We start from the raw sequence: 15,696 nt of genomic DNA, 5'->3' as shown, positions 1-15,696 counted from the left end.
CAAGATTGCAGAGAGAAATTTCAATAACTTCAGATATGCAGATGACACCACACTTATGGCAGAAAGCAAAGAAACTAAAGAGCTTCTTGACGAAGGTGAAAGAGGAGAGCAAAAATGCTGGCTTAAAATAAAACTCAGTCTTCAAAAAACTAAGATCATGGCATCTGGTCCCATCACTTCATGGCAAATAGATGGGGAAACAATGGAAAGAGTGATGGACTTTTATTTTCTTGGGCTCCAAAATCACTGTGGATGGTGATTGCAGGTATGAAATTAAAAGATGTCTGCTCCTTGGAAGAAAAGCAATGACAAACCTAGACAGAGTATTAAAAAACAGAGACATTACTTTGCCAACAAAGGTCTGTATAGTCAAAGCTATGGTTTTTCTAGTATGCATGTACGGATGTGAGAGCTGGACAATAAAAAAGGTTTAGCACCAAAGAATTGATACCTTCAAACTGTAGTGCTGGAGAAGACTCTGGAGAGTCCCTTGGAGAGCAAGGAGATTAAACCAATCAATTCTAAAGGAAATCAACCCTGAACAGTCACTGGAAGGACTGATGTTGAAGCTGAAATTGCAATACTTTGACCACCTGATGCAAAGAGCTGACTCACTGGAAAAGACCCTGATGCTGGGAAAGACTGAGGGCAGGAGGAGAAGGGGACGACCGAGGGTGAGATGGTTGGATGACATCACCAACTTCAATGGACGTGGGTTTGAGCAAACTTTAGGAGTTGGTAAAGGACAGAGAAGCCTGGTGTGCTGCAGTTCATGGGGTCGCAAAGAGTGAGACATGACTTAACAACAACTGACCCATAACTCTTCAAGAAATTTTCCTATAGATATATGCACAATGTACAAAATGACTACTTAGAAACTACTTAAATAACCATTAACCTAGGATTGTTTAGATAAATTAAGGTATATAATTTATCATTTAAATTTTTAAGTTTATATTTTAGATAAATTAAGGTACATAATTTAAATTAAGGTACATAAATTAAGGCTGGTTTAGATAAATTAAAGTACAATACACTGCAATTCTATGAAGTGAATTCTATGAATATATGGAATTTAGAAAGATGGTAATGATGACCCTATATGCGAGACAGCAAAAGAGACACAGATGTAAAGAACAGCCTTTTGGACTCTGTGGGAGAAGGTGAGGGTGGGATGATATGGGAGAATGACATTGAAACATGTATATTATCATATGTGAAACAGATCGCCAGTCCCGGTTCGATGCATGAGGCAGGGTACTCAGGGCTGGTGCACTGGGATGACCCTGAGGGATGGGATGGGGAGGGAGGTGGGAGGGGGGCTCAGGATGGGGGACACATGTGCACCCGTGGCGGATTCATGTCATTGTATGGCAAAAACCACCACAGTATTGTAAAGTAATTAGCCTCCAATTAAAATTAAAAAAAAGAAAAGAAATCTATGAAAAGTTCTGAGCTGGGTATGAAATGGTACCATTTCCAACACATACGGTTAGAAGACAAGAAACAGAACAGTGCTGTGGTATGCTACCATCTGTATGACGAAACTGGGAAAGGGGTAGCATAAAGAGACAAAATAAAAGATTCCTTACATAGTATAGATTAATCTGGAAAAAATACATAAAAATCTGATATGCACTTTGTAAGGGGTTAAATAAACAACATTATGCCAATAAACAAAAATTTAGACAAAACAGACACATTCATTATGCTCAAAACTGAACTCCTTATCATCCATGCTCCACCAGGAATCTTCTCCATCTCGCTTGATGGCAGTTCCAACTTTCTAGTTGCTCAGGTCACTCCCCTCATCCCATCCATCAGCAAATTACACTAGCAATACCTTCAAAAGACAACAGATTAGTCTAAACATATGTCCTGACTATGGAGGTGGCTACACGAATCTCTGTGTGTTAAAATCTGTAGAACTATCTGTAGCCTGGCTGGCTCAGTCGGTAGAGCATGAGACTCTTAAAATCTGTAGAACTGTTACACCCAAAATTCTTATTTTACTCTGTGTTCATTTTTAAATAATTAAAAAAAAAAAAAAGACACCTAGAATCCAACCACTTTTCACTACTTCAATGGCTACCATCTCTTGTCTGAAAATTACTACCACATTTCCCTCACCCATCTCCCTGGTTCTCCTCTTTGCTTCTTATAGCCTATCTCCACAAAGTAGCCACTGTGGTCTTGATAAAATCTGAACAAGACCAAGTCTGTTTTCTGCTCAGAACCCTCTGGTGGTACCCTATGTCATTTAGAGAAAAAGCCAGAATCTTTGACAGCTACAGAGCCCAAGGCAGCTGGGGCTCCTAGCCCCTGAGACTTGGTTTTTATGGCTCTGCTACTTTACTCCACTCCAGGGGCACGGGCCATCTGCTCTCCCTTGACCACACCAGGCATGCTTCTACCCACTAGCCTTTGCTCTGCTTTCTTGCCTGAAATATCTCTGCCTCACTGACCACGTGACTAACATTCTCATCTCCTTCTCACCAAATCTTGCTCAAATCTCACCTCTGACTACCTTATTTAATACCTAAAAATGCAACCAGGATCATGGCATCTGGTTCCATCACTTCATGGCAAATAGATGGGCAAACATTGGAAACAGTGGCTGACTATTTTTCTGGGCTCCAAAATCACTGCAGATGGTGATTGCAGCCATGAAATTAAAAGACGCTTACTCCTTGGAAGGAAAGTTATGACCAACCTAGACAGCATATTAAAAAGCAGAGCTATTACTTTGCCAACAAAGGTCTGTCTAGTCAAGGCTATGGTTTTTCCAGTGGTCATGTATGGATGTGAGAGTTGGACTATAAAGAAAGCTGAGCACCGAAGAATTGATGCTTTTGAACTGTGGTGTTGGAGAAGACTCTTGAGAGTCCCTTGGATTGCAAGGAGATCCAACCAGTCCATCCTAAAGGAGATCAGTCCTGGGTGTTCATTGGAAGGACTGATGCTGAAGCTGAAACGCCAATACTTTGGCCACCTGATGCGAAGAGCTGACTCATTTGAAAAGACCCTGATGCTGGGAAAGATTGAGGGCAGGAGGAGAAGGGGACGATAGAGGATGAGATGGTTGGATGGCATCACCAACTCGATGGACATGAGTTTGGGTAAACTCTGGGAATTGGTGATGGACAGGGAGGCCTGGCGTGCTGTGGTCCATGGAGTCGCAAAGAGTCAGGCACAACTGAGTGACTGAACTGAACTGAATGCCCTTCTTTTCCCCTTTACACCCCTTCATCTATTCTGATTCCTCTTTACCCTGCTCAATTTTTTCTTTTTTCTAAAGCACATGAAAGTGAAAGTGAAGTCATTCTGTCGTGTCCGACTCTTTGTGACCCCATGGACTGTAGCCTACCAGGTTTCTCCGTCCATGGGATTTTCCAGGCAAGAATACTGGAGTGGGTTGCTATTTCCTTCTCCAGGGGATCTTCTCGACCAAGGGATTGAACCCGGGTCTCTCACATTGTAGGCAGACACTTTTACTGTCTGAACCACCAGGGAAGTCGATCATCTTTTAATATAGTTTATTTATTATACCTATTATCTCTTTCTACCACTATCAGTATTATTTTCCCTGCCACTGTAATATAAACTCCATGGGGGCAGGGACCTTCCATCTGTTTTACTCACAGATCATAACATATCCCAAGCATCTAGAAAAGTGCCTGGCACAGATAGGTGTTCAGAAACTGTTAACGATTTAAGAATTTCATCCTAAGATGAGTAAGCAATGAGGACGCTGAGATACTGGGAAGCCAGTTCACCTAGGATGATGCGTACCGCTTACACTCTGGCTTGAGTAAAATGGAGAGCTTTCGGTAAAGTAATAGGATCTTCCTATTTTAAAATCTTCCCATAAAGAAGTCACTGTCGGAGATGGATTTTCAAGCATATTCCATAACACCCCAAAGTTCCAAGCTTAAACCACCTCTCCACAGACACACACACAAAATAAACAGTAAAAGGAAGAATAGTCCCCAATTAACTTTATGTGGCTAGTAAAATCTTGAAGACAAAAAAAATCAAAAGAGTTCTAGAAAGGAAAACTACATATTAATCTCTGAACAAATGTTAAGTCCTGGACAAAATGTTGGCAAACCAAATTTAGAAGTGTATGTCAGTCATAATAGCTAACATTTACTAAGCATTACACTAAATGAACTAACTCATTTAATCCTGACAACCCTGTGTTGTGAATCTATCATCTATTTTACAGATGAAGAAGCTGACACACACAGAGGCTAAGTAATCTGCCGAAGTCCATAAGCAGAAAGTAGAGATCGTGGATTTTTAAAATATCAGTGAGATTCTGACCTAACTTCTCTGGGGGTTGGACCTGATGTTTTCTAAAGCACCCCAAGTGATGCTGTTACGCTGCCAGGGTTGTAAACCAGTGCACAAAGCCCATAGCTAAGGCTTCCCCCACCCTGGGAGTGATACATGGACACAGCCAGGACGAGAGATGTTTTAGTGAAAATTTAAATATGAAACAAGAAACAGAGAGGAGAAATCAGGGTAACTCTATGACCGTGTGGCCCCACACTGTCTTTCTAGAATTCTAGAAGGTTTAAGATTGCATGCTATTAACACCTAACAGATCCATTCTTCTTCATCTTTGGAGAAATTTGTCTGTCAGTTTATTTCTTTAGCGTGGAGTACCCCCAACCCCCAAAGAGAGTTTGGTAAAACATACTAGCAGCTTATAATACTAAAGTTATTTTCAGAACAGAAAACAGAGTGCTACTTTAAAGAAAGAGTAGCAAAAAGCAGGAATAACTCAAGAGGTCAGCCAAATATTTTTCAAAAGTATAACTGGAAAATTGTCCCTGAGCTGCCACCAAGCCTCCTTCCCCCGCATCTGTTAAAGCTGAAGCTGCAAAGGGATCTCAACACTGTTCTCCCTGTATCCTGCTGTGAGGCAGGGTGCTGTGGCTCTGTGAGGCCAGAATTGCTGTCCCAGGCAGGGTTGCTAGTGGAGCCAAGGCAATAATTGCTACCCCGCAAAGTTTAGCGGAGGCTTTGTGAGAAGGGCTGGGGAGAAGCACGTGCTGTCTCGGCTACCCTGGGAGGCTCCAGCCCACTGCCCCATCCGTGCCGCTCTCCAAGGAGAAGCACACACGCTCGCAGTTCCCCAAGCCATGAGCAGCAGCTACTGCTAACACCACTCCTCCCTGATCCTGCAGAATCAGAGCGCCTCAGCCTTCAAGAAACCGGCACTACTACAACTGCATCACTTCCCCAAACTACTTTTAAAGCGGTTTCCAGGGTGGGATACAGGAAAAACTATTAAGTCAAATAAATAACTGCAGACTGAACTCTGGGCCCTTAGCCTTGGTTGTTCTATAGAGCAGGCAACGAGCCAACCGCCCCTGCCACTTTCAACCCTGTGTGCTACTTCCCAGAAATAAGAGCTGGTGGAGGCAGCCTCCCTGCAAAAGGGAGACCTAATGGTCTAGACACAGAAAACTTCTGATCATTTCTCCCCATGCTACTCCCATTGTGCCTCTGCTGACACTGTCCAGCAGACACGCTCTCTCCCACATCCCTTTCTCAAGTGCTTCTAACCTTTCAAAGCCCAGCTCAAACCTCACTTCCTGTAAGATGTTCTCCCAAATCCCACATCCACTCCTGCATTAACTTCACTTATACCTCTGTTATAAAAATGGCATCCCTCACCCTTTCCCCTTTTTATTTTCATTTTTTCCTTTTGAATTTTTTATCTTGCGCTGCGGTACAGCCGATTAACAATGTCATGACAGTTTCAGGTGAGCAGCGAAGGGACTCAGCCACATGTACACACGTTAAGGAGTCTGGGAGGCCATGCACACCCTGCTATATTTAAGATGGATAACCAACAAGGGCCTACCGTACAGCACAGGGAATTCTGCGCAATGATATGTGGCAGTTTGGATGGAAGGGGTTTGAAGGAAAAATGGATACATGTATATGTAGCTTTTCCCCTTTTTAGATAGCCATATATCTGTCTCCAGCAAGAAATCTGGCCCTGGGGGAAAATGACCAAGTTTCATAGATCTTTGTTCATGCTTCTCAGTATCTCAAAGAAGACTTTCAGGAAGTATTTGTTAAACAGAACGGAATTCCAGCTGCATTGAGAAGCTGCTCTGCTGGTCTGACCTTGGTTTGCTATGGACACAACGTGGAGCTCTTCCTCCTTACAAGTCTTCTTTTGTTAGCGTGCTTTGAATATAACCTTTAAAAAGAATTTTACTACTTTCCTTCCCATATGATTTCTTATTTTTTTTAATTGAATATAGTTCATATAACATAAAATTCACTTTTAAAGTATACACTTTAGTGGTCCTTAATATATTCACCAAGTTGTGTAATCACCACCACTGTCTAATTCTATGTTTTCATCAACTTACCAACATTCATCAACATTTCATCAAAGGGTAAAGAAACCCTTTACCCTTAAGTAGTCACCCTGCCACTGCCCCATAATCTCAATCTACTATCTTTAATATATATAATTTTAACAAAACTTACAGCACTCTTCATTGTGGTTTTATTATACCTTAAGGCCAATTTTACCTTCAAAAAAAAAGGCTTCTCTCGTTTTAACATAACTCAAAAGAAAAATGTGATTTAATATAGCAACTTACTAAGGCATCATTTCAGGATACAAAACAAAAATTCATACAAGGAAAATCAGCCTACATGTTTACTTTCTCATTTGTTTTTGTTTTGTTAAGCTTCTTATTGAAGAAGTATAATATACATATAGAAAAGGACACCTATCATAGGGTATATCTTGATAAGTTTTCAAAAACTGAATCCATAAATATAATCAGCATTCAGATCAAAAGCCAAACAGAAGCTTCCACCACCTCTCTCAGTCACTACCCACCTCCAAAGAGTAACCACTATCCTTACTTCTAACAGCATAGATTACTTCCACCTGTTTCTGTACTTTTATAAACAGAAGCTTATAGTTTGCAGTATAATAAACCCTCACAATGAAATTCTATGCCTTGTAATACTCACCATAATCTTTTTGTACAAAGCCATGACATTATCGTCATCAAATGGTAGAAAGCCACACATAAGTACATATAAGAGTATGCCCATGCTCCAAACATCTGCCTGAGGGAAAAAAAAAAATCAAAAGACAAAAAATTAGAACACATTTCAAAATAGCAGTACACAGAATCTTTACAGGGCTGGAAAAGAACTCAGAGATCATCCAATTCAAACCAGCTCATTCTACAATGTAAAGCCCAGAAAAGGAAGGCTCATCCAAAGTCACCCAGCCAACAGCAGGCCACCCAGGCAGGTCTATTGACTTCCAGTTCAGTGCACTCCCCTCCAATGCTTAATAGAAACTCTTTTCCAGTTGGCTGGATTGGGCATGATATGGAAGAAGATGAGGCTAAGTCTCTGATTCTGAAAGAGAAAACTATAGTGCTACTGAGGGTTTATTACATATGAGGATTATGCAAACATGCATGAGAAAGCAAAACAAGTTTTAAAATTTACTACTGATAATCTGCAAACGTGACTAGGCTGCACTGTAAAGTCCTCTCTATGTAGAGAAACCTTAATAAAGTTCAACAAATGACTTTTCAAGGATCAAGGCTAGAAAGTAGCCTGCCAGTACAAATAGCCCTACAAATCTCAAAATCCCAGGAAGGAGTTAACCTTTCCGTAAGATAGCCATCTGACCACTGGCTGAGAAGTCACAGCTCCCACCCTCATTTGAGCCTTGGGAAAACTTTAATTTTTATACTAAATAACACCAACCTCACACCTAGTCCTGCCTATCAAATCACATCCTATTATTAGGACTCAATATGGAACCCCTGGATGAACAGTGTACTTTCAAGTGAACAACTGATTGTTCTTCCACGTTGCAGGAGGTCAGAAATTAACCATTTATGTCTGAAAGATGTCAAATGCTTCATCTGTAAATTGAGTCTTGGTGGCATGGCACTTCTGACCGGGGTGTTAAAGTTAAGGTAAAGAGGCCACACAGGAGAGGCACGGGTGGGAAAACTGTACTGGGTACCACACTATGAGCGGAAGTGGAGAAAGTGCTGAAGCTCCACCGGGTGGGGGAGGGGGAGACAGACAGCTGTTCTGCCAGGTGGTAACACAGCTAAGGAGAGAGATCAAGCAGGCTAAGAGGACAGGAAAGGAGATTCGTGGCAGAGGGGGCAACAGGCATAGACGTGGAACAGCAGAGGCCAGGGGGGCTGGAGCAGAGTGACCAGGAAGAAGAAGAGATCACGCCCTGAGCCTCTGGAGTGGGAGCACTGAGCCCAAGACCCTAGACTACCAGAGAACTAACCCTAGGGAGTATGAAATAGTGAGAACTCACACAAAGGAAACCACTTGAATATAGGAATACAAGACCCGGCATCACCCAACCACCAGTAGCACATCTAAACAACAAACAAAACAAAAATACAAACCCAGTCATCAGCAGACAGGATTACCACCTCACTCAGCCTTGCCCATCAGAGAAAAAACAAACTCACTCAGCACAAATCTCACCCTAAACGAAGCTTACACAAACCAGTGGACCAACCTTAGGAGGGCAGAAGCCAAAAGGAAGAAAGAATTCTACCTTGAAGCCTGGGAAAAGGAGACCTCAAACACAGTAAGTTTAAATAAATAATGAAAAAGCAGAGAAATACTATACAAACGAAGGAACAAACCAGAAACACATAAGTCCAAATAAATGAAGAGGAACTATGCAAATTCCCTGAGAAACAATTCAGAATGATAGTAAAGATGATCAAAAACCTTGAAAACAAAATGGAAAAATGCAAGACTCAATTAACAAAGACCTAGAAGAATTAAAGAATAAACATACAGAGACAAACAACACAATTACCGAAATTAAAAATACTCTAGAAGGAATCAATAGCAGAATATCTGAAGTGTAAGAACGAATCCGTGAACTAGAGGACAAAATGGTGAAAATAACTTCTGAAGAGCAGAAAAAAGTAAAAAGAATGAAAAGAACTGAGGATGGCCTCAGAGACCTCTGTGACAATATCAAACATACCAACATTTGAATTGCAGGGGTCCCAGAAGAAGAAGAGAAAAAGAAAGGGTGTGAGAAAATTTTTGACTAGATTATAGTTGAAAATTTCCCCAGCACGGAAAAGGAAATAGTCAATCAAGTCCAAGAGGTGCAAAGAGTCCCATACAGGATAAATCCAAGGAAAAACACACCAAGACACATGCTAATGAAACTAACAAAGGCTAAACACAAAGGAAGAGGCTACACAGGAAAGAGTGGGCTAATGTGGCCTCCTCAAATGCCGTAAGAGGTCAACAGAGAGACTTCCTCTGAGAAATTACAAAAGGAATTAGAGATGTTTACTATGGAACATCCCATAAAGCATGATCTGAACCATGAGCAACAGAGTAATCTAAATTACTTATTTAAAAAAGAAGATTCCTAAAGCCCCACCTTAGAAAACAAAACCAACATCCCTAAATACACTGCCCTGGGTTCTGCACATTTTAACAAGTGCCCCCAGACAATGCCTTGGTACACTGTCCTTAAGAAATCATCCTAGAAGGATGGAAAACTGAACTAAAATGGATAAGAAAACAAGATCCTGTGGGAAAACCGTGATGCATTCAAACCAGCAGAGCCTCATCACCAGACCTCCAGGAATCTTGTGAGCATCAGGCATGTGATTACCACTCCTTCTAGGAGACTAGAAAGCGTACAGGCGGGCGGTAAAGCTTCACTCAGTTCAAATCTTGACCCACAGTTGCTAGTTGTGATCCTGCAAAGGCACTTAATTTCTGAGCCCCAGTATCTTCATCTTTATCTTATGAAACAGAGTAACAGTATCCACTCCACGGGATTTTTGTACAGATTAAATGAAAATTATAGAAAGGATCTACCATGTGGAATCCTTGTGCATTATTACGGGAATGTAAAATGCTGCTGCCACTATGGAAAACAGTATGGCAGTTCCTCAGAAAATTAAAAATAGAACTACCATATGATCTAGCAATTCCACATTTGGGTATCTATCCGAAAGAACTGAAAGCAAGGTCTCAAAGAGATATGTGTGTCTACCAGCATTATTCACAATAACCAAAAGATAATAGTAATCCTAGCGCCCATGATGAGTGCATAAATAAAATATGGCATATACATGCAATGGTATATTACTCAGACTTAAAAAGGAGGGAAATTCTGATACATGCTCCACAATAAGGATGAACCCTGAAGATATTACACTAATAAAATAAGGCAGTCACACAAAAAAACAATTATTGTATGAGTCCAGAAACAAGGTACCTAGCCTAGTCAAGCTCACACGGATGGACAGTAGCAGGACAGCTACCGGGGAGCAGGGAGTGGGGAGTGGAGTTACTGTTTGATAGGCAGAGTCTCAGTTGTGCGAGATAAAAAGGGCTCTGGAGACTGACTGCACAATAATATGAATGTACTTCACACTACTGATTGTACATTTAAAAATAGTTCAAATAGGAACTGTATCCTTATAAATGGTTTAGATGGCAAATATTATGTCATGCGTATTTTACCACAATTGGAAGAGAGAAAAAAAAGATCTAGCATGATTCCAGGACTATAATAAATATTCAGTAAAAGTCTGTCCATTTCTTATGATGCCCTGAGAAGGCCACAATATCAACTCTGTGCTATTTCTGCCAAAAATGCATAACCCAAAACTAATCAAACAAATTCAAATTGAGGGCCATTTTATAAAATAACCAGCTTCCCCCAAAATTTCAAGGTCATGAAGATGAAGAAAGCCTAAGGAAGTCTTCAAAATTAAAGAACAAAGAAATGCCACAGTACAACGCATGATCCTGGATGGAATCCTGGACTGGAGGGAAAGCAGAGCTGTAAAAGACACGATTGGTACAATTGACACCATCTGAACATGAAGTGTGGGTTAAATAAATTGTACCAATGTTAAACTCTCTGATTTTGATAACTAAAGTGAATTTATTTTGAAAACTAAAAGAAGGACACCTTGGGAATTTCCCAGCAGTCCTGTGGTTAGGATTCAGCGCTTTCACTACTGAGGCCCAGGTTCAATCAATCCCTGGTGAGTGAACTAAGATCATCCCACAAGCCACACAGCATGGCTAAAAAAATAATAAATAAATAAGAGAGCCCTTGCTTTTAGGAAATATATACATAGCATCTAACGATAAAGGGATATGATGTCTCCAACTTACTCTCCATTGGTTCAAAACATAATTTACATGTATATAGAGAACACCAAAACAAATAGGGAAAAATGTAAACAGTTGTGTATTTGGCAAAATATATATAGAAGCTTCTCATTCCATATGTGTAACTATTCTGTAAGTTTGAGAATATATCCAAATAAAAGGTCACCAAAAACAAGTCAGTCTTCATCGTCTCATGTTACAAACTAAGTAAACTGGCATATCTCAAAGCCTCTCCCACATAACACCAGTTCCAAAAGATGCTCCACATAAGAAGTGGACTCTGCAGGCGCATGAGGCAGACCAGCTGCCTCTGCCGCGGTCTCCTCCCAGAGGACGCTGCACAGGAGCACGTTAAGATTCAGAAACATCCTGAACTGAAGAAAACTGCACAACCCCCTATTTCCAGAGCTTCTGACAACCAAACCTTTTCCATTTTACGACAGTATCAGCAAAATCAGGACTCCAGAGTGTAAGGGGCTGACTAGCACACGGTAGCCAGTAGTTAAGCAGCAATGCCCAGGGCTTTCTGAGCCTGGGCCTCTTACACGGGACTGCAGCCTCGGATAAAATACAGGTTTTCTCTGTGCTGAACACCATCTCTGCAAACTAAGCCTATAATCCTGGCCTCATACACTACCTGGCTGGACTAATCAGTCTAAATTATGGCACTGTTAAACACAAAACACCAGAAATATATCCCTGTTTCACAAGAATACTCTGTATTATTATATTTATTGCAAGCTGGTCATTTCCCTTTTTACCGTACATATCTCACTCTCTGACTAGACAACTCTTTAACAAGTTTATTTCTTACCTTGTCACATCCTCAACACACAGTGCCTGACTCACTGCAGATCACCAGTAAACACATGCTAATTATATACTGAATTAATCACTGAATAGTTACCTCTGATCCCAGATAGGAGTTGCCTTGTATTAATTCAGGTGCTGCATAAGCAAGACTCCCACAGCAGGTCTGCAGGTGATGATCCTTGTTACCCTGCCAATAAGATAAAAATGAAACACTTATTAACTACAGCCCTTAAGAGAATTAAAACCCTGATAAACATTCTTCCAATATAAGCAAAGAGATGCTAGATAAGAGTTACCCCAAATGATGAGACTTTCTGCCGCCAACTCAATACTCTGCTCATGTGCATGCATGCATGTGTGGCTTCCTCTTCTCTGCATTTCCACCACCACCAAGACCTGGCATGAAAAAAATCCTTCTCCCCTTAGCTCAGTCAAGTCAAGTTCTACTTCCCTAGGCATCCATTTGCATAATAATCAGTTTAGCATATATCCAAGCACCCAAGTCCTCCCACTCACAAGTACTCAAGAAAAAGATTACTTCTCTAAAGGAGTCTATCTCTAATAGCAAATTTTTACAAATACGTTAAGTTTCTTTTCCCCAAGAGGGAAGAGAGCAAACACTACACAAAACAAAGCCTTGGGAGCCTGTTTTCTAGACTTGATTATAACTCAGATCATGACCTCAGCCTCCAGATCTGTTCAAATAAGGATCCTCTGGTCTCCCACACAAATACGGAGCCATAATGCAAATGATACCACTGCCCAACACTTCCACAGAGTTCCACAAATGGCAAATGACTTATGAAACTGTAAGATTTCATTTACAACTGCAACAGCACACTCAGAAGTTAGCTCCTCAGCAGAACGCTGAGGCCACCTTCTCCCAGTCAAGTCTTGCTTTGAGATGGAGTCTGTGTGGATTGAATCCGTGGAGCCATAAATAAAGGCTGCCGGAGTCTGTCACAAACATTCTCCACCGCCTCCTGTGATGAACATGACTTAAACCAGCTTATCGGCTCAAAGTAAGCTTTATCTTTATTGCTTGTCGATCAGAAAAATGCCTTGTTGCATCTGGTTCCCAGACACAAGACTCAACTGACAATCTCTGAAGAGCCAAGGGAAGGAGAGGAAAATCAGAAAGAATCAGACATTCAGCCAAAGGGGCAAAATCTGCCTCCCTCTGCACCCAGCTAATTCTGATTGGGGCAGGAAATAACCAAGGGGCTGAGTCAAGTCTGAAATTTCAACATTCTTAATGAGGGTAGACAGTTCATTTTAGAGACTGTGAGTACCATCATTAGAGGACTCAGGAGGAAGCCTCCAACAGCAGCCACAAAGGAGAAGGTTCAAAGTCACCTCAAAGAGAAGGTATGCTGGAGAACACCAGTGCTTAACTGTGGAGTGCAAATTAAGGAAACCACTCATGGTATTAATTTTATTTCTTTCTTTATTTTTTTACGGTATAAATTTTAAAGTACAAATGGACTTTTTCCTTCTTCTTTTATAAGGAAAGGGGATTGTCTTTCAAAATGTAACTAATTGTTAGTTATATAACCATTTGGATAATAAAGAACAGATTTTCACTAGATTTCCTGAAATGCATATCTAAACAAAGAAAGGCATCGTCTAACAGGAACATACTCCAACTGCAAACACGTGGTCAATTCAGCAGTCATACTGTGATGGCTTCCTGACACCTCAGTCCTGCAAATTCTCTCACAGCATACCCATGGGGTTGTCAGCAGGACCAACCCTGGACCTAGAGCAGTGGTTTTCAACCTTGGCTACATGTTAAAATCATCAAGAGAACTTATAAAAAGTGTGAAATTTAGCATTCTTCTCAATGGATGCAGCCGGGTTCACTAAATACTAAATGGAAGTTAGTATAAGGTAACAGGTAAGAGGTACACTGGCAAAGGAAATAAACTCATTTTTATCTCTGCACTTACCTTGGGTTTTGCACAGAGACCAAAGTCAATCAGCTTTAATTTATGATATTCATCAAACAACAAATTTTCCTGAAAAAAAAGACATTTTCATAACTACATACAGTCTTCCTTATATCACATCCTACCGCTGCTGCTGCTGCTGCTGAGTCGCTGCAGTCGTGTCCAACTCTGTGCGACCCCATAGACGGCAGCCCACCAGGCTCCCCCGTCCCCGGGATTCTCCAGGCAAGAACACTGGAGTGGGTGGCCATTCCCTTCTCCAATGCATGAAAGCGAAAAGTGAAAGTGAAGTCGCTCAGTCGTGTCTGACTCTTAGCGACCCCATGGACTGCAGCCCACCAGGCTCCCCCGTCCATGGGATTTTCCAGGCAAGAGTACTGGAGTGGGGTGCCATTGACTTCTCCAACATCTTACCTCTAGCTACTCCTAAAAGCACTTTAAGGTTAGGTATGGAGTGAAAAAATTAATTTAAAAAAAAAACAATGAAGTGACAAGAATAGAAGGAAAGAGGACAGGAATGTTGATAACTATCCTGCTTCCCCTCAAGACACATTAGCATAAACCACTTTCTCCTTGGCACTCTGAGGTTCAACTAGAAGCAAACATAATATGTGCCAAAGGCAAGTTTGAACAGAAAGGGTGAACTCGAATCAAAGAGTTGGATAAAAACAAAGGGAAAAGGACAGAAACTGCCGTATCTTGTTAGGGCAATTCTAGATCTCAAACCCTAGTACCAAAGTACACTGAAATTCATGCTCTCCAGCATGCATGTTAGTCAGAGCCTACACACTTAAGAGTAGCAAATTCTTATTCTGCCCTTGAAAAGCAGAGTCTGCCCATTTCACTGAACTGCTCATTTCTGAAGCACAATGGAATTAAAATTAAAGGAAGATGATGTCAGGAAAAGAGTATCAAGAGGAAGATACTCAAAGACAATATTCCCAAAGAAAATACTCAAAACTCTTCTTTCTTAGGAATAAAACCGGAGGTTTATATTCTGCAGCTGATTACAAAGACATTTATAATGTCACACAAAATTGACAAAGAAATAGAACGCCAGTAAGTCCATCTAGAAGAGCCTAGCAGGAGTCAAAAGTCAAAAAGGAAAAAGAAAGATACATTAGGGATGGAACAAAAAAATAAGCAAAGCCCAGATAAATTCTAAGCAGAACAAACATTTGAAAACAGTGATGACAGGTAAATGATGTCAAATTCTCAGGGGAGCATCTGTGATGCAGTCACTTACTGGTTTGAGGTCCCTGTGAGCATAGCCCTGGCTGTGCACGTAAGCGACTGCAGATACTATCTGACGGAAGACAATACGGGTCTCCTCCTCTGACAGGCGATCATGGGAAATTATGTAGTCAAACAGCTCTCCTCCAGGGCAATACTGCAAGAGCAGCAGAGTCACATAAATATCATTATTACTTGCAAAAATCAGAGGAATTTAAAATTAAAAAATCATACTTAACTCAGATGTTGTTAATTCAACTTATAAGCAAAGGAATGAACTAATTTAGGTTTACTCAAAAATACACTCTCAGTATTTCAGCGTTTGGAATACTTTTGGTCTTGAGCTATTTTTTTAAATTAATTTATTTATTATTTTTCAGTTGCACTGGGTCTCTGATGCTTCATGCAGGTTTTCTCCAGGAACAAATTCAAACCTATTCTGTCCACTAAAGTACACCATCACATGAGAAGGATATCACAAAGGATATAT

The 15,696-nt window shown here is 40.9% G+C and overlaps 1 protein-coding gene across 3 annotated transcripts in view; it reads right to left on the bottom strand.

Annotated features, from left to right (window-relative positions):
- Positions 1-15,696, bottom strand: part of MELK (maternal embryonic leucine zipper kinase) — a 70,159-nt gene that overhangs the window by 45,128 nt on the left and 9,335 nt on the right. For 2 of the 3 annotated variants that reach the window (XM_065907992.1, XM_065907993.1), the window contains exons 5-8: positions 15,220-15,363; positions 13,974-14,042; positions 12,119-12,211; positions 7,018-7,116 (exon numbers count right to left, since the gene is read on the bottom strand). In XM_065907992.1, coding sequence (XP_065764064.1) covers positions 7,018-7,116; positions 12,119-12,211; positions 13,974-14,042; positions 15,220-15,363 — 405 coding nt within the window. Of the gene's footprint in view, positions 1-7,017; positions 7,117-12,118; positions 12,212-12,320; positions 12,343-13,973; positions 14,043-15,219; positions 15,364-15,696 lie in introns of those variants that run through there. The other variant, XM_065907994.1, reaches the window with a different exon arrangement.

This window comes from Muntiacus reevesi, chromosome 17 (genome assembly GCF_963930625.1).
Source record: "Muntiacus reevesi chromosome 17, mMunRee1.1, whole genome shotgun sequence".
NCBI lineage: Eukaryota > Metazoa > Chordata > Mammalia > Artiodactyla > Cervidae > Muntiacus > Muntiacus reevesi.
This window is presented reverse-complemented; position numbering and strand designations above follow the sequence as displayed.